Source organism: Mirounga angustirostris, unplaced genomic scaffold, assembly GCF_029215605.1.
Source record: "Mirounga angustirostris isolate CCGP_5_RB_7025 unplaced genomic scaffold, mMirAng1.0.hap1 SCAF_5, whole genome shotgun sequence".
In the NCBI taxonomy this organism is placed as follows: Eukaryota; Metazoa; Chordata; class Mammalia; order Carnivora; family Phocidae; genus Mirounga; species Mirounga angustirostris.
Genome location: NW_026991713.1, coordinates 24,973,887 through 25,000,893, shown reverse-complemented (window position 1 = coordinate 25,000,893; position 27,007 = coordinate 24,973,887). Strand labels below are relative to the sequence as shown.

The window sequence follows — 27,007 nt, the reverse complement described above, 5'->3', positions numbered from 1 at the left end:
GAAATTAATAATTGTTTCAATCACAATACAGCTTGTTTGGAAATTGCCTGCAAGATCTTTTAGGAAGACAGAAAATAAAACAAAGGCAATATAAGAGAATTCATAAGGGCACCAACTTAAAAGACTAGATGAGTTCAAATTCTGGTTATGAGGCTTAGTCTTTATAAGAGTTTGTGAAATTAACTTCCTCATTTCAATTTTCTTATTTATAGAGTAAGAGTAATAATACCTATTCCACAGGGTACCTGTGTGAGGCCTGATTAAGATACTGTATATAGTTAAGCAATATATCAGGAATTAGTAGCATCAAATGCTCAGAGAGTAACTGTTATTATTATCTGGCCAACCATATTAAAACACTTTTTTTTATTAAGTAATGTCAATGCCCAACATGGGGGCTCGAACTCATGACCCTGAGATCAAGAGTTGCATACTCTACCAACTGAGCCAGGCTGACACCCCAACATATTAGTTTTTAGAAGTCCACCATTCATTCATTCATTCATCTACACCTTCACCAAAGAGTTTTTGAACTTCAGTGTTAACATGAACCAGAGGCTGAAGATATAGAGGAATACAGTCATAACTAACTCTTCAGTGAATCAGGAGAGATATGCAAATACATAATTACAGACAGTAAATGTTGTATCAGAGGTAGCCCAGGGTGCATGGGAACACAGAGAAAAGAGCAATAACTGCCTTATTGCAGATATGAGTGTTGTTTTTTTTTTTTAACAATCTTAACAATTTGGTTTCCAAAATAGGCTGAAATTACTCACTTTGTCCCTCGGAGGAATTTGGTGGCAAACAGCTTTCCTGACTACTTTGTCTTACAGAATTAGGTTACTCTCCTACTACATGTTCTTTTCTTTGGATCAAATAAATTCCATCTGCTCTAACTCTCCTTTTGTGGATGAGAGTATACTGAAAAAAAGTAGGGTATGATCTATGATCCTCTTGTTTATAGGGAGATATCCCACCATGTAGTCTAGGACAAGAGTCACAGCTGTCAACCTACGTGAACATAATAAATATGTAAACAGGAATACAAAATGGCCAGGGACATAATGGGAGAGTTATGGCTTCCTTTATTCTGATGGGGTTGCTAAAGCTTTTGGTGGTGGAGTCAAAGGAAACCATTGTTCCCTTTTCTCCTTATTCCTACCTTCACCCGAACTCTAGGAGTCGTTTGCACACCTTTCATTCAGAGTGATCCATGATGCCAAGCTTACTGTTGAAACAACCAGTTGAGTTCAGCATTTTACCCCTTTTAAAAATCATTGGGACTCCTTAGTATTACCTGATGGCTGTAGCTTTTGCTATTCTGTTAGCAAAAGCGACACTGGGAGCAAAACACCCTGAAAGTATTTGCTCCTGATTTAGCTTTTCTAAAAACAGAACTCAAAGTTCAAGGCCCTCAGCTGGGAAAGAAGCAGCTTGTCAAGGGCTTTCACGGCTGCCCAGTGGCCACTCCCTCAGCAGAGCCACCCAGCCTCCCAACACTGTCTTACTCTGAAAAGGCCAAGGCCCTACATAATTTCTGATGGGGAATTTTAAATATCAAAGCCATTTCAAGAGCTGCCCCCTGAGGTTCTTAGAATTGGAGTTAAGGGCAATGACTGAGATGCAGTTCTAAACAGAAAAGAGACAGTATGATCTGTTATTACTGTATCAAGCGCAAAGTTAAATGTTAGATAAAATTAAGTCTTCTACCCTTTTTGGTACTGTTTTCTCCTTTCCTTCCACTATCAGTTATTTTTGCTAGTGTGTGAACAACTATGGAAAAATAAAGAAAAATTTGTAAACAAAGGCAATTGGCAAAGGTAATATGGTTTACCCCTTTACTCTCCTAGGGAACATTTTTTTATTCATCCTTTAAATATAATATACATTGTATATTGAATGTATACATTCAAAGGTAGCTAGTGCCACAATATTCAAGATGAATGTTAATTTCAAATAAAATTATGCAAGAATAAATCTAATAAGAAAATAATCTAAATTAAGACTTGCTTTTCACTTACTGAAGTGCAGTGTCTCCTGAGTTACTGTATATCCCACACTGAAGGAGACCCACGTATGCATAAATCTAGTCATTTGTGCCCCTACTAAATGCTTTAAAAAATAAATGTAAGGTATTTAAGTATGTTTCCTATAAACTTTAAGAGTAATGCAAATAAATACAAAAGTCATACCCTTTATTTTTAATGCTTTACTATGTGACCACTCACTGCTCAGACCCTCAATTTGATTTCTGTATCTTTCCTTTCCTGTTTACTAGTTGTAACTGAGCCAGTTACTATTTATTCCTGGGTATATCTAAAAGATCTTAGACAGCCAAATGGCCAATTTTATATTCCTGGGTTGCTACTTCAGTTAAAACTGAAGAAGAATTTGTCTGTACTTTTGAGTGTACAGACAAATTCCGCTACAGGAAAACTTTTAAGTGTAATTTTAGACACTGTATTTCGCTCTGAGGCATTTGGTTATATCAAACACCACTATCTTTTTGTTGAAGAAAGCCTCCTGTATTCCCAATCCACGCAAGGCACCATCTAACCAGGCGCTTAGTCAGGAAACTGGGTCATCCCTAACTCCTTTTTCCTTTGGATAAGGAATCCCTATTGACCCCATCTACCTTCTCCTTGGAATTGATGTGGTTCATCCCTGCTATAATCTATCATGGTACCCTTTTTTTTCATAACGTATTGCAGTTTTGTTTTTAAAGATTTTATTTTCAAGTAATCTCTACACCCAATGTGGGGCTCAAATTCACAATCCCGAGATCAAGAGTCACATGCTCCACTGACTGAGCCAGGTGCCCCTGCAGGTTTTAATTACATATTTACGCGAATAAATTTATTTATACTCTGTTTCCATGGCACTAGGGACTCTGTTTTGTTGTATATACAGTGACTAGGATAGGCCTGCCACAAAGTAAGCACTGAGTAAATCTGTGTTGAGTTTTAAAAAATGTTTGAATTATAGTCACTTAATATATATTTCTTAATGATTGATGTTCTTCTGGCCTCCAGTGTAATCTCTTTATGATTTTTCACCTCCCTGCTGTCTCTATAGTACACTGTGAAGGCCGAGAAGGTAGAAACCACGTCTTTCATCTCTGTATCCCCAAAACCTAGGACCCATGCTGACCCATTTTAGGGACTCACTCAATCTTTGTTGAATGAATGTTCCTTTGAATGAGTGACAACCATGAAATATGTTGATGAACCTCCTGAAAGGCTCATATTATTTCTTTTATAGGTTTTTAGTATTTTAGCACCACAGCATTGCAATCCCAAGACACTAGAAACAGAGCAAACAAACAAAAGCACACACAACAGAAAAAAGCATAGAAACAACAACAGAAAATTGAAATGGTTAGAACAGATTATCCTGAGTCTTCCCAGTGCAAGACTGTTCCCTACATTTAATACTTCACCAGTCGAGTTTTATTATTTATTATTTGTGATAAAAGTTCTTTATTCTAACTCTGTAGGAGACATTCCCCACCCACAAATGCCTTTCACCGGCAGCGCAATTTTTTTTTCACATTAATCAATCTTTTTTCCTCACTTTCATCCAATTACATCTAATTACGACTCTTTGTTCTAGGGAAGTAAATTATGTTTTGCCACTCCCTATTCCCCTTACACCTTTTGAGTGTGTGAAGAAAGTTGTGTTCTTCCTGAGCAGTTTCCTAGTTGAGAATATTCAACCTCTTTCATATTTATTCATTAGTATCTCTCTTTTCTTGATTGTTTTGTAGGCCTACATGGAACACTCCTCAGTTGTCTCCATATTTCTTATACTAAGATTCCTTAAGATAAATGTAGCTCTTTACATGGCTATTCATCGGTAAGCAGGGTCTTATTCAAAATCCAATACCATAAATTTCGTTCCTTTAAAAATTATTTTTGGTTCTAATACATATGTCCAATTATTTCTGCATTTTAAAACTCATTTTGTTTTCATCAACCAGGACACAGTGTAGAATCAAAAACACCACCTAACTCCTAAAGATTGGTAAATGAGAGAGCTTATATAAATTGCTTAGCACAGTGTATGGCCCATAGTAGCCATTTAATGAATACTACTTCTCTTCTTTATAGCCCATCTAAATTTTCCAGGCTTTCTGAGAGTTTTGACATATCATAATTATTTGATTATTTATTGCTTGTTCTCATCAAATGCAGAATGGCATATTATTTATTTATTCAGTGAATTACACTTTCTGTTTTGGAGACATGTTAGAGAACTTCATGACCTCTCCCACTTCTCTTCCCAAATGTGACTGACTTTTATTATTCATCAGTTCATAAAATTTCTCCTTTTTGGGGAGGTGATTTTAATTTATGTCATGTGACTTTTTTAAAGGATAGTCCTAGTATGATTACTACATTATGATATATGATTTTTTTCTATCCCTTTCACTTCTTAACTCTCTGGTTTTACATCCTGGATTTTTTAAAAGCTGAGATTAAAGTTTCCCAACTATTATTGCCAAGTGACTGGTTCTATTTAAAGTTTGCTTTTCAAAAACAGTTACTTCATATCGATTCTATGCTGAAATCATTGCTTTCAGCATAAAATGAGGATGTCTATGTTGTTTATACAATGTAAAATGGATTCGTGTGGCTTTGTTGAAACTATAATTTGAAAGAAAAGCCCACTAACCTGCTATAAGGAAGATACTTTAATGACCCTTGGGAAACAGTCCTTTCCTGATATGGACTGGAACATAGGTACATCAGTGAAAGGTGGAAAGTGTCGTGGCTTTACCTAAATGTGTCATTGTGTAAGGTACTCTGGATTTAATTAATTTCAAAATTTTACTTCTGGGACAATTTGAAGGGAAAGAATAACCACGCTAAAGGTAGAATGAAATAATTATTAAATAGAGGTACAAACAAGCAGAGAAACACAGAGATTCTTCTTGGGAGCATGATAAGAAGGTGATATTTGAATAGACTGTGAAGGATGGAAAGATAGTCTGCAGCAAGATAGTCACCCACTCTAGGCATTGTGTTTCCATCAGTTGAGCAGTTTTCACCTAAGATAGAAAGAAGAAAAGAAGAAGAAGAAAAAAAAAACAAGAAGAAAAAAATAAAAGAGATAGATTTGGATGGATGATAGAACTGTTTACAGAGATAGCTGGCTAGGCAGGGTAACGGTAACCAAGTAACAAAATAGTATCTTGGTAAACACTTGGTTTAGGTTTTGGGGCAAAAGGACCAAGTTTATTTTTATTCACTCTCTGCTGAAAGGCAATTGACTACATTTATTTTGGCCCACCAGGGAGGAAGGAAGGGCATGTCAGTTTTTCAAGAAGTTGTTTACTTTGACAGGGAATAAATCCTGCTTTCTTTTCCATTTGCTGATTTTTCTTTAAATATGGAGAGAGACTATGCAATAGTTAAAAATATGTCACAACATAAAAGTCAATAAACTTATTGTAAAGGAACTAACTGGCTGTTTCCTAAAAAAAGAGAGCTAATTTTGTTCTATAAAGTGTTTCTTCAAACATCATTTCAAACCATGTGTTCTATTAAAGCATGAGAAATTTTCTGTAGAGAAGTGTCATGGAATAGCTAGCTAGCTGTCAATATTCCACACCCAATTTCCCATGCATCTAACATTTAAGATATTCTTTGGTGTCAAAACGGGGTTGGGGGGAAAATGGAGCTTCATGAAGAACTACAGTCAATGATAATTTAATCCAACACAATAACATACCTATAGTAGTGCTATGTTCTGAAGTATGTGAATGCAGAAGTAAAAATAAATTGTCAGTGTAATGGTAAGCTAATTTTATTATAAATTCCAGTCTCATTACACAATAATGCACTTTAAAATATGAGGTATTTATGGTAAATCAATTTATATACTATGAATAAGAGGGAATTCTCTGAACGGAATTGCTAGGTATTTATTTTGAAACTGTTACATGAAAAACAGACATCTTAGAATTCTGCCAGAAATTTTTTTTCTTTTTGAGAAAAGCAGAGGTTCTAAGTTAGACATTCTTCAGTGGAAAAGATAAGTAACGTGAATGCTTATGAGCGTTTATATCTATCATTGAGTCAGGGAAAATGTCTAGCCAGAGTTTTAGTAATCCTTTAGGATTTTCTGTCAGAGATATGGCTAAGTCAGTGAGTAGATTAAGTTATAGATGATTATTAGTTCAAAATCTTTCATCCAAGGATGGAAGTGAGTAGAGCTCACACTAGAAACAATGTTATATGTAATGGTTCTCAAATGCTGGCCAGGGGACCAAAAGGCTGGATCAGAATCACCAATGATGTTTTTTAGGGAAAAAAAAAATGCAGATTTCTGCCCTCAGTTTCTGTTGGAGATTCTGATTCAGAAGAGCTAGGGAAGGGCTCTGAGAATTCATATTTTCAGTAAGTGCTGCAAGTGATTCTGATCCATTGATGGGTTTGGGAACTAATGACTAGATTGGAGCAGTGCTTGAGATCAGAGAAAGAGGCAAGACTTCATTCAAAGGAGAGAAACCATTCCATTTGTGGTGTAGAGTCTGAGTCTATCTGAGTTCACGATTTGAAAAATGAGCTGATAGTTTGAAATTGGGGGGAATACTTAAACCATAGAAATTGGCCAATGCTACAAATCAGGGCATTTCCCCACCCTAGAAAGCTAGCACGCTACTGTTCAGTGGGGTTATTCTCACATTTTTAATATGTCTGCCAAAGGAAAATCTACTTAGGTACCAACTGGTACATAAGTGACATTCAAGATTTTAAGTAAGTTACTCTAAAAGAGACTGCTCTTCTAAAACAGAAAGATAGTATTCCTCAAAGTATCTTAGTACACAGTGATAATTATATTTTCCCTTTTACTTCTTTACCTTAGCAACCAACTGGGTTGAGCCTCCATTCTGCTCTCAGCCCTGGATTCAGCTGGAAAGATTCACATTTTCCCTTGTGTTTACAGACCTTAAATGCACTGTCCTTTACATTTTTTTTTCTGAGTTGTAGAAATAAATTTAGTTTCAATGATCTCTACTAGCCTTAAAAAAACAAACATCTCTGGAATCCTCAGAAGTGCTTTCTTGGCTAGGGAAATGTGTAGTTGATTGTTTGGGTCCCACAGTTGGTTCTGCTTAAGGCTGGAATAAAGAGGAAGTGAGAATAGAGTTGATTTAATTACTCACAGGAATAAATCTTTTGGCCAGTAGATTTGGTTTAGAGCTCTTCTTATTCAGGTTTGATGAATTTATGACCATCAATTAAAAATGTATACATAAAGACAATAGCATTTAGCAAAGTGCTTGTCAGGAGAGTGGGAGGGAATAAATAGCCTGGAACATCAATGGTGCCAATAAATCCTTGGCTTATTTGGCAAAGAGCTAACTGTGAACACAGTCCCAAGATTTATGTCACTGATACTTGAATGGAATAATGTGTCCAGGTAAGTATTCTATTAAATGTATTCTATGAGGAAGAATAACATGAGTTCATTTCACTTTCTAGATCAACTCATTAAAGTCAACAAAGGCAATCATTGATTAAGAAGTAGGACAGACACTGTGTTTGTACTTTTAGAGGAAAAAATAAAAACAATCCCCAAAGAAGTATCAAAGGCATCTCTTCAAGGGAAGTCTTCCCTTAATTGCTTTCACCCTACCCTACACTTTCTCTAAGACACTCGCTGTTATCTCTTTCATTGCATTTTGCTCATACAGTGGGAATGATAATAGTACCAACATCAAAGAGCTTTTGTGAAAATTAAATGAGTTAATACATATACAGCCTTTTGAAGAGTAAACAGAGACTAGTAGGCACTCAACAAATGTCAGCTATTATTTATTATATCATCATCATCACCACAGTGTATTGAAATAATCTGTTACTTACATTTGTCCCCATTTAAAATTAAAGGTCTTTTAGGGAAGACCTGTTCATCTTTACAGACCTAGTGCTTTACCACAGTGCCCGACATAGAGGAGATACTCAATTAGTGTTTCCTGAGCTAAACTGGGGCATAATTTATACTTCCAGTAAATTTTGTCTGGGCTGCTGCTTCAGGCTTTCAATGGTTCCAAACTCCTGAGAAGATATTAAGTAGGAAGTAAGGGAGAGATGGTTTCATAAATCATCCCTGGCAATCCAACAGACTAGACTGCCCAGCTTTAATTACCATTATGTTTGTGATTATTCCACTGATAGAAATGTAAGGTTTATTATTTCCTTGATATACAATTGTAGGCTCTAGCACTTAGAAATGAGGAACAAATATACAGAAGGAATCTTCTAGGATATGTCTTCCCAAGTGAAGTCGTCATATAGATTTGTCACTCTACAATAGCAGTATTTTCCAGTGTGTTCTGTAGAACACAGGTCCCACATGAAACTCTGTAAGAAAAGTGTTCTTTGGTTAAATTTGAGAGATACCTCAAAGCTTTATAGGAAGTGTAGAATGAACATTAGCATATTAAATGCTCTGAGAAACCCTGAAGAAAGAAATCTTTGATTGATTCACCAGTTCTTAAATTTGAAGGTCATAGAAAAAAATTTTCCTTATCTAATTCCTATTGACATCTCATGAAGTTAGTGTTCCATGAATCAAACTTTGGAAAATGTTACACTATGGAAACATATTTATCCAGATACCATTTTTTCTCAGTAAATCTCTATGTAATTCATTTTTATAAATTCTAAGTCCCTATGCACACAAATAGAAATGCAAATCTTGGTTAATTTGGATGCTCAGGGAATAGTGAGATGTTCTAGCCAGCTTAACTGTAGAGTAGTGCTAAGATGCATTTAACCTTTGTTGAAAAGCATTCTGGGGATGCTTGGCTGGCTCAGTTGGTAGAGCATGTGACTCTTGTTCTTGGGGTTGTGAGCTTTAGCCCATGTTGGGTGTAGACATTACTTAAAAATAGAATCTTAAAAAAAAAAAAGAAAAGCATTCTGAAGCAATCTTAAACTTTAGTATGATACAGTCACCTGGGAATTTTGTTAAAGTGCATATTTGATTCAGTAGGTCTGGGATGGGATAAGAAGTTCTGCATTTTCTAATCAGCAACTGGATGATGCCAATGGGGCTGGTCTATGGACCACACGCTGAGTAGCAGGTTACTTTTCCGCCTTGGTAAGCACAGTAGAATAAATATAATAAAATTGTTATTTTGAATAACATTGTACATGTTGATATAAACACACACTGAGATAGTTTAAATTTTTTAATATCGTATCATAATATTGACATGTTTTCCTGATACTACCTTCTTCAGAAAAGAAAAGTGGGAACTAATGGGGAGAAAAGTTCTAGTTACAGCAATATTTCTATCAGCATCTAGCATGAAATCTGGTACACTGTAACATTAATGTTATGTACAGGGGCCCCTGGGTGGCTCAGTCAGTTAGGCATCTGACTCTTGATTTTGGCTTAGGTCATGGTCTCAGGGTCCTGGGATCAAGCCGCACATTGGGCTCTGCAATCATCAGGGAGTCTGCTTGAGATCCTCTCCTTCTCCCTCTGCCTCTTCCCCCACTTGTGCACGTTATATCTCTCTCTCTTTCTCTCTCTCATAAATAAAGAAATCTTTATAAAAATAAAATGTTAGGTACACTAACTTATTTATCATAAACTTTATTATCAGAATTAATAATTCTGGGGCGCCTGGGTGGCTCAGTCGTTAAGCGTCTGCCTTCGGCTCGGGTCATGATCCCAGGGTCCTGGGATCGAGTCCCGCATCGGGCTCCCTGCTCGGCAGGAGGCCTGCTTCTCCCTCTCCCACTCCCCCTGCTTGTGTTCCTGCTCTCGCTATGTCTCTCTCTGTCGAATAAATAAATAAAATCTTTAAAAAAAAAAAAGAATTAATAATTCTGAAGGTGACACATAGACACATCTGTTAAGGAGGTGGTCAATAATATGAAAATATTGCTAAATAAAAATGAAAAAACTCTGCTAAACATATTGTCAATCAAATAATATATTACGGAGAGTGTGAAGATAGGGGGAAAAGGATTAGATGTTCTAATAAATGTTGGGAGTTACCCCTGGCTCAGAAAAGGGAAGAGAAGAACAAAAAGAATAATATTCTGAAAGAAGGTGCCAGTAAAGAAATCCATGCTAGGGAAGTTGATGCAGACAACTTGTCCCACACATATGCTGGAACAGTCATAGAATGAATGGAGATGTGCCTTCCTCAGCTGTCTAATCAGTGGATCAGGATGCTGTCCAGAGAAGGAAAGAAGGAAACACAGATCTTCCCCACTAATCCATCTACCTCCTACAAATTATGCTAAAAGGACTAAATTGGTATCAGTTATTTTCATAACTTCCTTACTTGGTACATTAAATACCACAAAGGTATTTGTTTAGGGGTGATTAGCAGTTTGACTCATTAATAGTAGTTCCTATCTTCAAGTCTTTCAGAATCTCATGACAACTTAAAGTGTTGAGGAACTAATTCAGAAAAATTTGTTATAATTACCTTATAATGTTTCTTTTTAAAAAAAATATATTAATGTGGTCTTGATGGGAGTTTTCACTGAAATGGCTTTGGTGCTTTTGGTCTTCTAATACTTAGATAATGCCTATAAATATCAACTTGGCAGGGCCCAGGAAAATTATGCTAACTGATATTTATTGGCTGATTATCAACTACTTGTGGGTAGTTCAATCAGCTCCATCTCACTGACTGAGATGTCCAAGATGAGGACATCTCCAGCCAACCACCCATCTTTCCTACTACTCTCATTCCTTTACCTTTTCTTGCCTTTCCCCCTTCTTTCTTGCCTCTATGGTCATTCTGCATTTTTTTCAGTTCTCAGAATATGTCATGTTCTTTCTTCCTTCTGTTCCTTTTTGGCACTGTTTTTTTTTTCTCCAGACGGAATACCCTTACCCATGTTATGTTGATTCCTATTAAACTTCAGGTCTCAGGTCTTACATCAAAACTCAAAACACTCAACTCTTGTTAATTGCTCCTCTTATGAGCTCTCCTCCATACACTCTAACACAATACTGATACTTGTGTGATCTAACATACATGCACACACATATACACACTATTTGCCTACATAAATATATGTATACATACATACATACATTTACACCACATATACCTAAACACTGTGAAAAGACTGTGTCTCTCTTATGTGCTAGTTTTAGCTACAGTCTCACATTTTGCTTATGTTTTCATAGAGTAGTTTGGGGACCAGAACTTGTAAGTTCTTTTTTTGTACAAGTCTCTGGAATAGTTATGTAAGTAGTGACCATTAACAAGGAGTCACCTTTTAACTAATCTTCCTTTTCATATTCTTTTTATAAAATTCTGAAGTAGTAAGCTCTCTAGGATATCAACAGCTAGAGCTGTCAACCTTTTTATATTTTGTAAGAATATGAGCCATAGCTTGAACATAGCACAGTAACAAAGAGAAAACAAAACAAAAATTAAAAAAGGTATTTATCTTGGCTCCAAGTCTGCCAATAAACCTTTTCTATTTCTGTTTTTAATGGTTAGAGAACTTTCTTTTGTTCCCTGATGTATCCCAAACACTTGGCACATAACAGGCACTCAATATATATCCATTGGATGACTGAATGAACAAATATGTAAGTTAGGTACATTGTACAACATACTGTTTCAAGTCAATGCTATTTAATTGTATCTTTGAAAATGTATTTTGGGAAAACGTTGCCTGTTGTCCTACAAGATAGTTACCTTATGTATCTAAGTCACTTAATGATAAATTAACTTCCTTTCCTATTTTATCTGCTTGGTAGTTAGTACATTCTCGTTTTTAGACATTTCTACTAGTGGTCTGAAGATATGCAATACACATATCTATCTATCTATATCTATCTATCTATCTTTTTTTTTTTTTTGAGATCTAATTTTTAAGTAATCTCTACACCTAACGTGGGACTTGAACTCACAACCCCGAGATCAGGAGTCGAATGCTCCACCGACTGAGCCAGCCAGGTGCCCTTTTTTTTTAAATCTTATTTTATTTTTTTATTATTATTATTTTAGTAGGTTCCATGGCCAACTTGGGGCTTGAGCTCACGACCCTGAGATTAAGAGTTATATGTTTTACTGACTGGGACAACCACACACCCCTCTATTTATTTAAATATATCCTGGAGAAAATGGTATTAGGACTGAATATATTGTGAATCTAAGCAATTTTATAAGCAGACCCTTCATTCAGCCCTTGGGGTTAAGAAGTCTTTAGTTTATTCCCTAAGGTCCTGTGGATTTTAAAGAAGTAATTACCTTTGACACAGGTATTTTTGATCAATAAAGAGTAGAGACTCTGTAATATTATTTCCCACCTTCTATCATATACGACAATAATAGTTGTTTTAATACTAGTTTTCATTTCTTGAGGGCTTACTATAATAGGCAATGTGCTAAACAGTTCACATACTTTATCTTTTTTTTTTTAATTTTATTTATTTATTTGAGAGAGAAAGAGATAGCAAGAGAGTACACGGCGGGTGTGGGGTGGGGTGGTGGGGTAGAGACAGAGGGAGAAGCAGACTCCTCACTGAGCAGGGAGCCTGATGACTCCAGGGGAAAGGGGCTTTATCCCAGGACCCTGGAATCATGATCTGAGCCGAAGGCAGATGCTTAACTGACTGAGCCACCCAGGTGCCCCTCACATACTTTATCTTATATAGTTCTCATTACAGCTCTACAGGGAGAAAAAATATCAAAGTCCAAACAGCTTTAATAGCTGGCATAGGGTCACACAGCCATAAGGAGCAGGGAAAGCTTCTATTCTAGATCTTTTCAAAACCTATTAAAATGAAAGTTTGAGTACAGACAAGGAGCAAGAGTAAAACAGAATTCTCAGAGAAATATTAGGATGTAGATAGAAATTTTGAGCTCAATGTTGAAAGTGAGCTGGGCCACCTCTGTCTTCTACAATTTGAGAGAAAGCTTGTAACAAGCAAGCCCACTCAAATTTCATGTAGATATCACCTGTCTGATGTTAACAATATGTATTTTTCAAGAGCAACAGGATTTTTTCCTTTAAATTAAAAAAAAACAAGATTTTAAATGATTATTTCCCATTGTATTGCTCCCTTCCTGTCACTGTTTTTGAGCTAGAACATGGAGTCCTTGGTGGGGAAAGGAAGTGCATGTTCATCAATCTCCATTAACAATCTTGAGTGTTTTTTGTCATCTAATAATTTCTGAGTTGATAGATGTATAACTACTCATGTAGTTAGATGAGCTATTCATCCACACTGGACATCTTCTGAAGCTCCGACTGTACCCTTCATGGTCACGTTTTAGATAATGTCTCATTAATTGAGCAGATCTGTTAAAATTCTACTCTTTTTTCATATAAACCTCTTGGAACTATACTAACAAAAAAGCAAAATCCATTCTATAAGAATTTAGTATTTTGGGGGATGAGTAGGAGATTATTGTTATGTTCTAAATTAGCTTACGATACAGGGGTACATAAGGGCAGTGTCAGCCGAAGTGTATTCATAATGACACCAAAACCTGTGGTTTTTCAGGTGTTCAAATTCACTGCAGAGATGAAAGCTGGAGTCACCCAAATACAGATAACCACTCCTTATTTCATTGGTTTGAGTCTGCTTATTGCCTACGTCCTACTCATATATTTAGTCTTAAGAAAATTTCACATACTTTTTTTTTAAAGTAATCTCTACACCAAACGTGGGTCTTGAACTCATGACCCCAAGATCAAGAGTCACATGCTCTACAAACCACGGCAGCCAGCTGCCCCTTAAGATAATTTTAAACATATCTCCCTCTCCATCATCGTTTTTTTCTCTTTTATTTGTCATCTTGTTTTCCCAAATGTGGTGCTACAGGAAACAATTTTACTTCGTGCAGAGTGATAAAAGAGATTACTCTTATGAATATTATACTCTTTTCACCTAACAAGTTAAAAATTCATGCCTCTTATCAATGAAGAAATGAACTAGTGTGTGTGTGAGTGTACTGTCTGAGAATTTCATGACCTCTCTCCCATGGACCAGCGTATGAAGGATGGCAAGATGCATCTCTTTTGTACAAGTCAAGCTTTTTTTTTTTTTTTTTCCTAGTAATCACTAGTTCACTTACTTTTGCAAGCATCTGGAGCAGAGAAGGGTCTCCGGAGGTCCCGGTAGAAGCCTGGCTTACATCGCTGGCAATGCTGACCTTCTGTGTTGTGCTGACAGTCATTGCAGACGCCACCACTACGATTACCTGATGCCTCCCACACATTAATGTCAAAGTGACAGGCATCCGCATGCCCATTGCACTTGCAGGCTGAGGGGGAAAAAGGCATGGGAGGGAAAACAAATCATTTAAAACAACAAGTTCTTTAATATTCAGGCACTTAAAAATAGGGTAAGCTGATTGCTAATTTTTTTTTATTCAAATATAATTAACATACAGTGTTAGTTTTTAATTTGATTTTTAGCCTTTTAAATAGTGCACATTTTCACAGTACAAGAATCAAAACAGCATATAAAAAGGCGGAGGCTTTAATTTAATTTAAAAAATTTAAAAAATTCAAATTTAAAAAAATTAAGTTTTAAGATATGCCTGAAGGTTAGCAAAGCGTAGATCTGTCTTCTTAGGCAGAGATATGACTGTTTCCTTAGCAACTGGGGTTGACACTTATTTTGGAAAGACTATTTGAGTGGCTACCCATTTTTTTTCCCTTTTTGACAGTAATACTTTACCATTTCCATTCCTGCTGCGTCCCAAGGACCAGTATGTCATCACTGTGGGTCCCCTGACCGTGCTTAGAAAACTCTACATTGTCAGACGTTATTTGAAAATGAAAATTCATATTGCAGATACAGGCCTGAATTCATGCTCTCTAATGAGCCTCGAAGGAACCTTGTAGTGGGACAGGGGTTAGTAGCTTGGCAGGTAGATTGATTTGTCTTTCATGAAGCACTATTCCTCAGCTATTGATGTACTTACTGGTGAGTACAAGACAGTCTCCTGTAGAAGCCTAGGTTTTTTGTGTTTTTGTTTTTTGTTTTTTTGTAGAAGAGGTTTGCATTGTTTCTTTTGTAACAATTTCTCAAAGGCATTTATAAGATTATCAATAGCACCAAGTGACAAGTCCCCGTGTTCTATATGTATTTAGATACACAAGTTGGTGTCTGTGGAAAGAGCAGAATGGCACTCTAGGAATTTAGGAGAAATTCTTTAGATTCTCTTGATGAGTGATTTAGAATAAGAATCCAGACTTTTTCCTGGAGGTCAACTGTGTTTGTGCTATTGTTTTTTCATTGTTTCCTTGACATGTTATGATATTTTGACGAGACTCATAATCTTTAAAAAGCATAATATAAAACAATTTAAAATTTATGCTTAGAGGAAATCCTTTACATTTCCTAGAAACTAAAATAAATCAATTAGGATTCCAAATTATGTATGGGAGGAGACTTCCCACAATGTTACTGACAGTACTTGCCTTTAAATCCTTGTCAAACTGAAGTTTGTGAGTATAAACATTGTTATGGACATGTGTATTTCTCTGAACATTTTGAATTGTGAAGAAAAAAATGGTCTGTATTCCCGTATTTTTTACCCTCTTATCTAATCTCCAACCTCAAACCCGAAGTTAGCCCTAGTAATGCAGTCTCATTCTTGATTAACTGGCTTAATTTCAAATCCAATTTGTCATTTCAGGTACCGTAAGTGAAAAGAAGGGCACTATGGTATTACGGAAAAAACATTTAATTTGGAGACTGAAGAGCTGGGATCAAGTCCTGACTATTATTTACTAACTTTGGCAAGTTACTTAATCTTACTGAGCCTCAATTTCCTGATCTCTAAAGTGGGATTAACACCACCTGCTTGCTTTCAGGGTTGTTTTGAGAACTGAATTTCTCTCATTCAATCAATCATGCTATAATTCGATATCTCAGCTTCGAGGGTAATTGTATGCCATAATCCTCAGTTGCTCTTGTGTCTAGCCATGTTTTTATTATGTCAACTTCTCAAGAACAGTGCTTAGATCCTGGTCCTGCAAAGTGTCCAAGAAAATGGGCAACACATTGTTGGCAAAATAGTCATATTGGCAACTTTGCAAGCAGTGACTGCTTCCAATGGTTGAGGTCATAGTGAGCAGTGATATGGGCTATTTGTGTAGGTTACAGTGCCTGTCACCCACCACTTTATATTGTGTTTCTAGAGACAACTCGGAGTCCACCGATAGTTTACAAAGAAGGCTTTTAGTCTTGTGGGCTTGGTACTCACTTCTGCACTCTTTAGGAGATCCTGTTTTGCCATCAGCTGCCTCCCAGGGGCGGTCGTTGTATAATGGTGCACAGTATTGGCAGTGGGTACCTGCTGTGTTGTGCTTACACATACACTTTCCATGGACCTACAAACAAAAATAAGTAAGAGCTGTGAGGCACAAACAATGCTGGGAAGTAATATTCTTCCTACAATCTTATCTCATTGGTTGGCTGTAGCCATATGACATTCATTCACTTTCCTAAAGAAATCATCAAGATGTGAGATCCTTTATTTAGTTTGTCCTGTGATTAATTCAGAGGTTTACATAAAAGGGGCACCTGGATAGCTCAGTCAGTTAAGCGTCTGACTCTTAACCTCAACTTGGGTCTTGATCTCAGGATTGTGAGTTCAAACCCTGCGTTGGGCTCCACGCCCAGCATGGAGCCTACTTAAAAAAAAAGAAGTTTACATAATATATTTTTCTTGGCTATCAGTTATGTGACCCTAATGAGTAATTCTGAGGTACTGGCTAGATATTTACTTAAAATTTTAATACCTTAATACTACATTTTCACTGTAGAAAATTTGGAAATCTGTAAATATGATTATTTCATATCATAATCAACATTTGAAGTTTATTTTCCAGTACTTTAAAAATACAATTATACACATACATACATATATATATATATTTTAAATATTTTATTTATTTATTTGACACAGAGAGAGCAAGAGAGCACAAGCAGGGGGAGTGACAGAGGGAGAGGGAGAAGCAGACCCTCTGCTGAGCAGGGAGTCTCACATGGGGCTTGAACCCAGGACCCTGGGATCATGACCTGGGCCAAAGGCAGACACTTAACTGACTGAGCCGCCCAGGTGCTCTGATATACAATTATATTTAAAACTTCTTTTTTCATGTAACAATATGTTGATATCATCTTTCCATTTCATTAAATATTCTTGTATAGCACACGTTTTAATGGCTCCCTTGTATGTTGTACAATTTATTTGGCCAATCACCTATTTTTGGTTATTTAGGTTTTTAAATATTTTTGCATATTATACTTTAGTTCTTTTTTTTTTTTTTAAGATTTTATTTATTTGAGAGAGAGAGAAAGAGCACAAGAGGGGGGAGCGGGAGAGGGAGAAGCAGACTCCCCGCTGAGCAGGGAGCCCGGTGCGGGACTCGATCCCGGGACTCGATCCAGGGACTCCAGGATCATGACCTGAGCTGAAGGCAGTCGCTTAACCAACTGAGCCATCCAGGCGCCCCTATACTTTAGTTCTATAACAAATATCCTTGTAGCTATTTGTGTACATCTTTATTTATTCAGAATGTGTTTTCCAGAAGTAAAACTGAACAATCAAAAATACATATATTTTTAAGGCTTTGAATATATTTTGTCATAATGACCATAATGATTTTCTTTTAATTCCACAGTTCAGAGTAGTCGAGTTTATTAAAATAGTGTTTCTCATAGGGAGGAATACTTCAGTAGAATTCTCTAGGATCTGAGAGTTTTATGAGGATTTTAATATTTTTTTTTTAGAATCTTACCAACAGTTTCTAAAAATTAAGATCTTGACCATCTTGAATATTCCCTAATAACGAAGGATTGCCATGAATTCCAGGACCAACATGCACTTATTGACACATGATGTCGTGACTGCACAAATGAAAGCTTTGTAAAGTAGCTCAGAATGCGGTTTCCAAATTTGGATCTATGAGATGTTTTTTTGTTTTTTGTTTTTTTCTTTGAGAAACAGCATAACAGGTAAATTGGCATGAAAGTAATAGATAATATCAACTAGTCAACAGATATTTAATGTATATCTACCAGGATAGGTAGTATGTTAGGCAATGTTTGGTACACAAAGCATTACAAAACATAATTTCTGTGTTTAAGAATAGTATAATGTAGCTGGATAAAAAAGATTTACATAGAAAAAATTTACAGATAAACAAGACAATAAATACTGAAGAAAAGAAAAGGATGTTGGAATTTAAAAGATGCAGGAATCACCAGAGATTGGCAGTTGTGGAGGGCTTTAGGAAGGGGGTTGGGGCTGGGCGGAGCAAGATGGCGGAGGAGTAGGAGACCTGGATTTCGTCTCCTCTCAGGAATTCAGCTGGATAGGGATCAAACCATTCTGAACACCTACAAACTCAACAGGAGATTGAAGAGAAGAAGAGCAACAACTCTCTCATCAGAAAAGCGACCACTTTCTGGAAGGTCTTTTCTGATTTGTTTAGAGTATATTTTCTGGGGACGTGGTTACTCTGCTAGCATTTTGTTCTCTCATTAATCTATTCTCCTCTGCACAAAATGACAAGACGGAAAAAATCACCTCAACAAAAAGAACAAGAGGTAGTACCGACTGCCAGGGACCTACTCAATACGGACATTAGTACGATGTCAGATCTAGAGTTCAGAATCATCACTTTAAAGATACTAGCTGGGCTTGGAAGGGGGTTGGGTTTTAAGCTAGTCCTTAAAAACGGGTGGTATATCTGACAGGCAGAAGGGAAGAGACTTCCCAGGAAGAGGAAACAAAATGAACCAAGGTATGGTGCTGGAGGCTAGGGAGAATCTGTGAACAAAGTTTATTTCAATACAGCCAGAATATTTTGACTGCAGTGATAAAGGAACTACTAGAAATGACATGTACTTGGAGTGGCCAGAATCAGAAGGAATCAATCCCCAGAGTTCAACAAATCTGGAAATAGCTACACCAGTACATTGATATACTACTCCTTGACCTCATTTAACACCAGAGTAAGTTGTGTTTTCATGCCCAGAAGCCCCTTTCTCTTTCAATTCTCTTAGCACGTCTTTGGTTCCACTAGTGGAGGCACTTTGGATCATGCATTACCCAAGTCTGATATGACTACTATAGACCTTATGCTCACAAAATATTCAAGTGCAGGAATTATATAGGGCCTGGAGGACTGCAGGCTACTTGTGAATGATCCACATGAGGCCTAAGTGTTGTAATCTGCAAAGTTTCATAAATAATGATTTTGGTGGCCATCTTGCTAAATTTCATTTCTGCATATTGTAATGTAAGGTTTTTGTACTAAATGAAAATTAATTATAGCTGTCCCTTTAGTTCTTAGGGATTAATTAAAGTATAACTTTTTTTAAAGATAAGATTGGCTCCTTAGAGTACAATGATGTTGCAGAAATTTTTGTTAATTTTCCTTATAGGAACTGAGCTGGTGTTACAGATTCAACTTACTGACTTTGGTCTTGGAATACCCAAGTGTGCATTGAGTTACACTTGAATACACTTGAATACCCAAGTGTTGAGTGTTTTCTTGGGTTTCTCTTTGTAACTATCTCTCCTAGGAGCTGTTTATATGTAAAGTCCCACAGAGTTGTAAGATACATCTCCCTTCACACATGCAGGTGAGTGCTAAAGACAAATGTGCACTTAAATTTGGATATCTGCAGGAATTTAATTTTTACTGCTCTATAAGAGTGTGGTCTTTTGGGGTGCCTGTGTGGCTCAGTCAGTTGAGCATCTACCTTTGGCTCAGGTCATGATCCCAGTGTCCTGGGATCAAGCCCTGTGTCGGGCTCCCTGCTCAGAGGGGTGCCTGCTTCTCCCTCTCCTCCCAGCTTGTGCTCTCTCTTGCTATCTCTGACTCTCTCTCAAATAAATAAATAGAATCTTAAAAAAAAAAAAGGAGTGTGGTCTTTTTATCCCAGCTCTTGGAAATGTGATTTTTCATATATTCTGGTAGAAATGCTCCAGTCTTATTGCTTTTATTAAATCTTTTAAACTCAACATTCCTTATCATGATGAAAAAATAGAAACTCTTTTTCAAATAACTTTGGCATGGGAAGATTCTCTAAAGGCTTTCAGTAAAAGCTGGATGCCGATTTCTAGCAAAATAGAGTCTTTGGAAAAAATGAGTAAGAAAAATCTCCCAAAGTTGAAGAGTTTAGTAAAGTGAAGACACAGTTCTACCTGTGTGACACATTTCCACTGGCAGAAGTTGGTAGCATAATGAAAATTAGTGGGAAGAGTAGTTTTGTAATTATCTAAATTCTATAACCTGTAAAAAAAAAAAAAAAAAAAAACCCACGTACAGAACTCCTAGGATACAAATATTTGATGGCATTAGAGTCAGAATTCCTAGAATAAGCCACCCCTAATTCACCACTGCTGTTATGTGGAGTACTATCTGAGGGAGGCATTTTAGAAAATGCTAAGTCTAAAGTAAATATGGTAAAGACCAAGGTTCATAAATGCTATTTGTATAAAACTTCTTAGTCCTCAAGGCTGTGTCTTAAAGAACACAGGATTTTCCTCAGGGACAAAGACAAAAGAAGATAAGAAACCCAAAGGAATATTCTGGGAAAATTCCATAAATAAAGAGGGCATGTGTTGGGGAGGTGAGCTCTAAATAGATCATGGAACACATTAAATATCAGCTTAGGATGCTGGAATTTACCCTGTAGGTACTGAAGATCCACTGAAGATCTTTGAATAAGGAAATGATTAAAAGGTATATTAAATACACTTTCTTACCTTCTTTCTAAAAAAACCTTCTTTCTACCTCATTCCTATCTTGTCTCTTGTGTTCTTTCTTCTACTTCCTCTTTTACTATTTCTTTACTATATATATATGTATATATAGTAAAGATGTATATATCTTTATATATATATACACACCAGTTTATGGTTTTGTTTTTTTACCTCAGTTTATGGTTTCCAACAGCCCATGGCACTCACATGTATTTTCTGATAATGCTCAAAAATTTAAAATGCTGTTAATTCTTATTTTATTGCCTTTTAGCATCCTTTCTCCTTTTAAACAACCATTTATTGAGTACTGTATAAAGATAGATGTTGTGAAGTATTGTTCATTTTCTTTAGAGGAACTAAACTATCATTATAGGTCAATTTATCAGGTTTGGTCTTGGAATGCCCAAGGCCTATAAGTAATTTCACCCAGCTCCTAGGTTAGCCCTGGCCCACAAATTCCAGGCCTCAGGAGGCCACAGACATCTAGGGAAACCTCATCAAACATTCACATGTATCACAAGAAAATGGGGACAGGTCAGTTCCCTCTGGAGTAAAGATTTCAGAGCATTCCCTTGCTCCCACATGCTGAGAATTGGGATGAACCTCCCAGGGTCTGAAAAATGCCAGCCCAGCAAATTTTTCTGCACACAGAAAAATTCAAGGAGCTGTCATTTTGAGAATTACCAAAAATAGCTGTAAATCATTATCTAGACCATCTGAAACAAGAAGTCCTTCCTCAGCGATACAACTGTTACTGTTCAAGCTTGAAAGATCACCCACTATTTGATGCTTGTGAAAAATGTGCAAGTAAAACTAGGTCTTTATTGAAAAAAAAAAACAAAAAACAAAAAAAGGAAACTTTAGTAACAAGTTAAACATAGCTCTAGTTTGGTACACAAACATGAATTAGATAAAGGGCAGGAAAATGGGATTATGTACCTAAGGTGTAGCTGAAGAAGAGTGGTGTCTGAAAGGAGAAATTGACTTTAACAACAAGTTTATAACTCCTAATTATCTAAGAGGTACACCTTGGCATTCTGGTTATTCTATGCATTTCATAACCCCCTTTCTTATACTAAGTACTTTATTCTGTTAATGTCAAAAATTTTCCTACTTGTATCTAATATTATTTATTTGTTGTTAATATTAACCTATTTGCAAGTCATTTTTAGCATACTTATAGGGAAGGACTCATGCATACTTTGAACCACTAATTTAAGAAATTATTGGAACAGCATGCTCATTAGAACAGCATGCTCATTAGTAGCTATACACTTTAGTGACAAATATATATTAGAGCCAAATAGATAAGGAGAGAAAATGCAATTTCTTCATATTTGAGGCTACAAACATGGGAATCTAGGGTGGGGGCAAAATGAGGAAATTATTATCTTTCACATCCATCACTGGAAGATTGATAGGTCTTGCCTCGAAAAGCTGCTTCTTCATTGTTGTTCCTTTTTGGGCAGAAGACCTTCTAGTAGTTTGCAACCATGGAGTTGAGTAAATTGGTCATGGCAAGAGGTTGTGAGAATTGCGGGCGCCTGGGTGGCTCAGTTGTTAAGCGTCTGCCTTTGGCTCAGGTCATGATCCCAGGGTCCTGGGATTGAGCTCTGCATCGAGCCCTGCATCAGGCTCCCTGCTTCTCCCTCTCCCACTCCCCCTGCTTGTGTTCATGCTCTCACTATCTCTCTCTCTCTGTCAAAAAAAAAAAAAAAAAAAGCTTGCGAGAATTGGATCATTGGTACTGTGAGGTGTATGCATTGGACAATCACTTATCAAGATGTTGTAGAATACGTAAACATCAGGTGGGAGATTGGCTTAGACAACTTTTAGGGTCCTACCAGTCTTAGGGTTCTATGATTTTAAGGCCTGCTTCTCTGTGTTGGGAATACTGATTGGTTGTAGGCAACTATCCATAATCTTTTCTGAACTACCAAAGAAGACTTATGTGGCCGGGTCTTGCTGCCATCTCACAAAAGCAGACCATTCCCAGATCATCTGAAAACCAAACAAGGGAGAGCTAGGAGAGTATCTCTTCTTTGCTGCAGGCACTTCTTGTGTCACAAATGAAGAAGTAAATGTTAATAGATAGTCTCTGAAGACAGACTTTCATTTGTTGATACTGACTATACCTAAATGAACATAAATTCTATTCTTTTTATTTTTCTCCTACTGTTTTCCTCCCCTGCTGCATTTCCCCCACTGCTTGTGACTAAAGAAATTATAGACTAAATATCATTCTAACTCCTGCCTTCCAAATAAAGGTATACTTCATCATCCAGTGATGCTTGCTACAGACATTCACCATAATGGAAATTACCGGAGCAAAAAATCAATCTGGTTAATGCTTTGGAGCATTAATTGAATTCTTTTAGGAATGCCTGATAAAATTTGCTTCCCAACTGCTTTCCAAGAAAGAAAGGAACAGCTGTTGTTCATGTCCTACTAAAAATTAGAATGAAATTAGTGGGGGGAAAAAGACTTTACAGCTAAGTATTCAGAAATTCTTGAATTTCATAAAGTAAGTGATTTTCTTGTGCTTTGGTGCCATCGTTTACATATACATGATTTTATTTTCATCTTTCCCATTCAACTTTGAATTCCAATGGCAAATGAGTCTTCTTTTCATGCTGTCATTGGAACTTTAAAAAATGTTTGTGAAAAGAGAATGCAAACAGTGCCTATTCTATGAACCAAAGGAAAATGCCCACTTACAGGCAGCTGCAGCAATTCACGGAACTCCATTTAGCTATGACAAATGATTTAGAAGTGGAACAATGCTACACAGCAATTTAAGACAAAATGTGAAGGCAAAAACTGATTAATTTCTAAAGAGATAGTATGTCCCTTTTAGAAGAAAAGGATTAACTTCTAAAAGAATGAACTTCTTATGCATGCAAAGAGATAAATTCTAATAACGGGCTAGCCTGTTAGAGCCTGCTCCTCGTATGTGGGACAAAAACGCAGACAACAATACTACAGCACCAACCTTTGAATAGAAGGCATTGTGAGGAAAACATGTCTTTTCATTAACAAATAAAATATTCCTTTTCCCCATTAAAGGTTTGCATGTTTTAATTTAACAGAAGATGTGGGAGTTCTATGGTGAATATGAAGCATAATAATTGAGTTCGGTGGAAAAGGGGGCTTGAAACATACTGTCAGAATGGGGCAAAAAAGGTTGAAGGCTGAGTATTCCAAACCCTTGCCCAATAATATATATAGCAAGAATGCAACCAACTGAAAAGTTTTACAATCCATTCATCGGTCTGAACTTGGACACTAGAGAAAACAGCTCTTGGAAGAAAGTACAGGCAATAAAATAAAGATAGGTATAGAGCAGAAACAATTGTGATTAAAGAATGACAATTGGCCAGTGCTTTGAGACTTCTCTCGTCTCAGCCAGTTGCCTGAAATTCTTCCCGTAGAAACTCATTCCTTTAGCTTTAAATGGGGTTGTAGGTCCAGGAGCTCCCTACAAAAATGCTCTTATGCTCAAAAGGGGCAATTATTGTTGCCCCTTAATTATTATCAACAAACATATCAGCTGGGATTATAACCATCTGTTCTCAATCCTAGAACTGGACTCAGAGTTGCCTAGAGGAGGAAGTGGCTTCCTGACTAGGAGGAAGGGAATGTCTTAGGGGGAAAGGGAAGGAGCCAAAGACAAACTATGCCTACGTTCACTATTTTGCCAAGAACCTTGCTTTGGCTGATAGAGCTGGAAAAAAGCATGAGGGTAACCAGTGCAAATTTCATAGGAAAACTGCATTTGATGCACCGTATGGTAATCATGGGCTTATCTGCCTCTCTCCACTAGACTGTAAGCCCCCCCCTTTTTTTTAAGATTTTATTTATTTATTTGACAGAGAGAGACATAGTGAGAGCAGGAACAGAAGCAGGGGGAGTAGGAGAGGGAGAAGCAGGCTCCCCGCGGAGCAGGGAGCCCGATGTGGGACTCGATCCCAGGACCCTGGGATCATGACCTGAGCCGAAGGCAGACGCTTAAAGACTGAGCGACCCAGGCGCCCAGACTGTAAGCCCTTTGAGGGAAGAAACTGTGGGTTAAATTTCTTTGAATCTCCAGTAACTGACATATAATAGGTTTTCAATAAATATGTGTTAATTTTTTTTTCATTCGGTAAATATATTTTATTTTATTTTTTTAAAGATTTTATTTATTTGACAGAGAGAGGCACAGCGAGAGAGGGAACGCAAGCAGGGGGAGTGGGAGAGGGAGAAGAAGGCTTCACGCGGAGCAGGAAGCCTGATGCGGGGCTCGATCCCAGGACCCTGGGATCATGACCTGAGCCAAAGGCAGATGCTTAACGACTGAGCCACCCAGGCACCCGGTAAATATATTTTAATGGAGCATTGATAACATTAGTTATTGGATTTAGTTCCATTTTATAAACTTGCCAAGAAGGCAGGGTACCAATTATGCATTTGAAGTGGGAATAGGATACTTTCAATTGTTTGTCACGAAGCAGGATTTTGGGTAGAATAGGATTGAAAGACATTCAGGTTTGTCCAGAGTGCCTCCTATAAGGTGTATCCTAGCTCACATCGGGGCAAGGCATGTTGGTAAATATGTTCTTATCTGTAGTAGTCATCTCTAGTTGTTCTGGAAGATCTGTAAGGTTAAGGAACATGGGTCAGTCATGGAGAGGAATGAGAATAATAATAACAATAACGATGATGATAAATAATAACAATAGTAGTAGTAGATAATATTGAGTAGCACTATGTACTGGGCACTATTCTGGTTTACTGTATAAGTATTAACTCCTTGGATTTACACAAGGATCCTATAAGGTAGGTACAATGATCATTGCCATTTCACAAAGGAGGAAACTGAAGTTCAAAGAGTTTAGATAATTTACCTAAGGTCACAAAAGCCAGTAACTGCTAGAGCGACAGTAGTTGACTTCTAGCAGACTGACTCCAGTCATCATCTTAATCCCTAACCTATGCTACGATAAAACCCTAGGGAGTAGTATGCCAAGTCCCTTTATGGTGTTACCTCAATAAAACAGATGTGTTCCAAAACAATTTGTCCTTGAAGAGTTCTTCAGGACAGAGGCTGGTTTGGACTCAAAGTGAGTCATTTCATGGGGGTTCTGGTCTTGAGTAGATTATTAGTCCTATTCCTCTGGGAGAAGCCTAGCAGTTTTGGAGATAGGAGAATACTGGAAGATTGGCCCCCATCTCCCACACCTGGCATGAATAAGTTGAGGGCATATAGAGGATCTCATTGGTTCAGTGCCAAACCTGAGTACTGAAAATTCTAATGCCTCCTAGGGGGCATTTCTGGGCCACTGGAAGTTTTACTTCTCAGAAACTCCAGTGAATAAATTTACAAATGAAGATAACAGGAATGTAAATGAACTCTAATTAAAGATTTGCCCTTTGTGGACAGCACCTCTTTTATGTTATTTACTCTCCCTATTAGATGTGATCTGGTAGGGATGGCAATATCATATAGTGTGGTGATTTTTATAGTCAGTATTATTTTAGGTTATTAATAGCAGTAATAGTCAGTAGTAATTTAGGTTATGGAGAATGGTTAAGTGAGAACACTGTACATAACCTAATGATTCAGATATATTTTTAGATCCGGGTTGCTGGGTTATTTCCATTTTTTTATGTACAAAATTTTGTATGCCCCCAAACTGTGATTTGTGTATCTAAATGGCAATTTATTTGTGCCATTGTGCATGCTCTTTACCATAAAAAATCAGGAGTTGAAGTAGTATTCAGAAACATGCATACACAAACACACAAGATTTTCAAATGCTACCAAATTTGTGTACTCCAAATTGTGTACATTTATTCCAAGATTGTTTAAAGATGTGGTTCAGCAGACCTTTTTTTAAAATAGTAAGACAGCTAAACTAAGAACTAAAATCAAGTTTTGTGGGTTATCTTTCGGCATACATCATGGTCCCTTTTGAAAAAATTAGATGATTGGTCAAAACCAAAACAAAAGAAAGCAAAAACAAACTCCCTAAACATAGCTATCTGCATAAAGGAGGGCAGAAACTGCTTCAGGGCAGAGAAGAGCAAAATTTGTGCCTTTAGATAAATTACAAAACACTTTTGGGTTTAAAAATATTGTTAATAAAGTAACCTCATTTAAAAAGCCAAGTGAAAGGAGGTCTTAAAATATTCCCATTGTTTTAAAATGTACTATTGACTCAACAATGTATTTTTTTGTAAGTGAGCACTTCAGTTTAAATTTGGGGTCCTTGAGTAATC

General features: G+C 36.9%; 1 protein-coding gene across 11 annotated transcripts in view; it reads right to left on the bottom strand.

Moving 5' to 3' along the window:
- Nucleotides 1-27,007, bottom strand: part of NTN4 (netrin 4) — a 127,983-nt gene that overhangs the window by 35,645 nt on the left and 65,331 nt on the right. For all 11 annotated transcript variants that reach the window (XR_010411387.1, XR_010411386.1, XM_064590774.1 and 8 more), the window contains exons 4-5: nt 16,229-16,355; nt 14,087-14,275 (exon numbers count right to left, since the gene is read on the bottom strand). Coding sequence is in view for 9 of the 11 variants with exons in the window: in XM_064590774.1 (XP_064446844.1) it covers nt 14,087-14,275; nt 16,229-16,355 (316 nt within the window). In the remaining 2 variants the exon portion in view is untranslated. The remainder of the gene's footprint in view (nt 1-14,086; nt 14,276-16,228; nt 16,356-27,007) is intronic.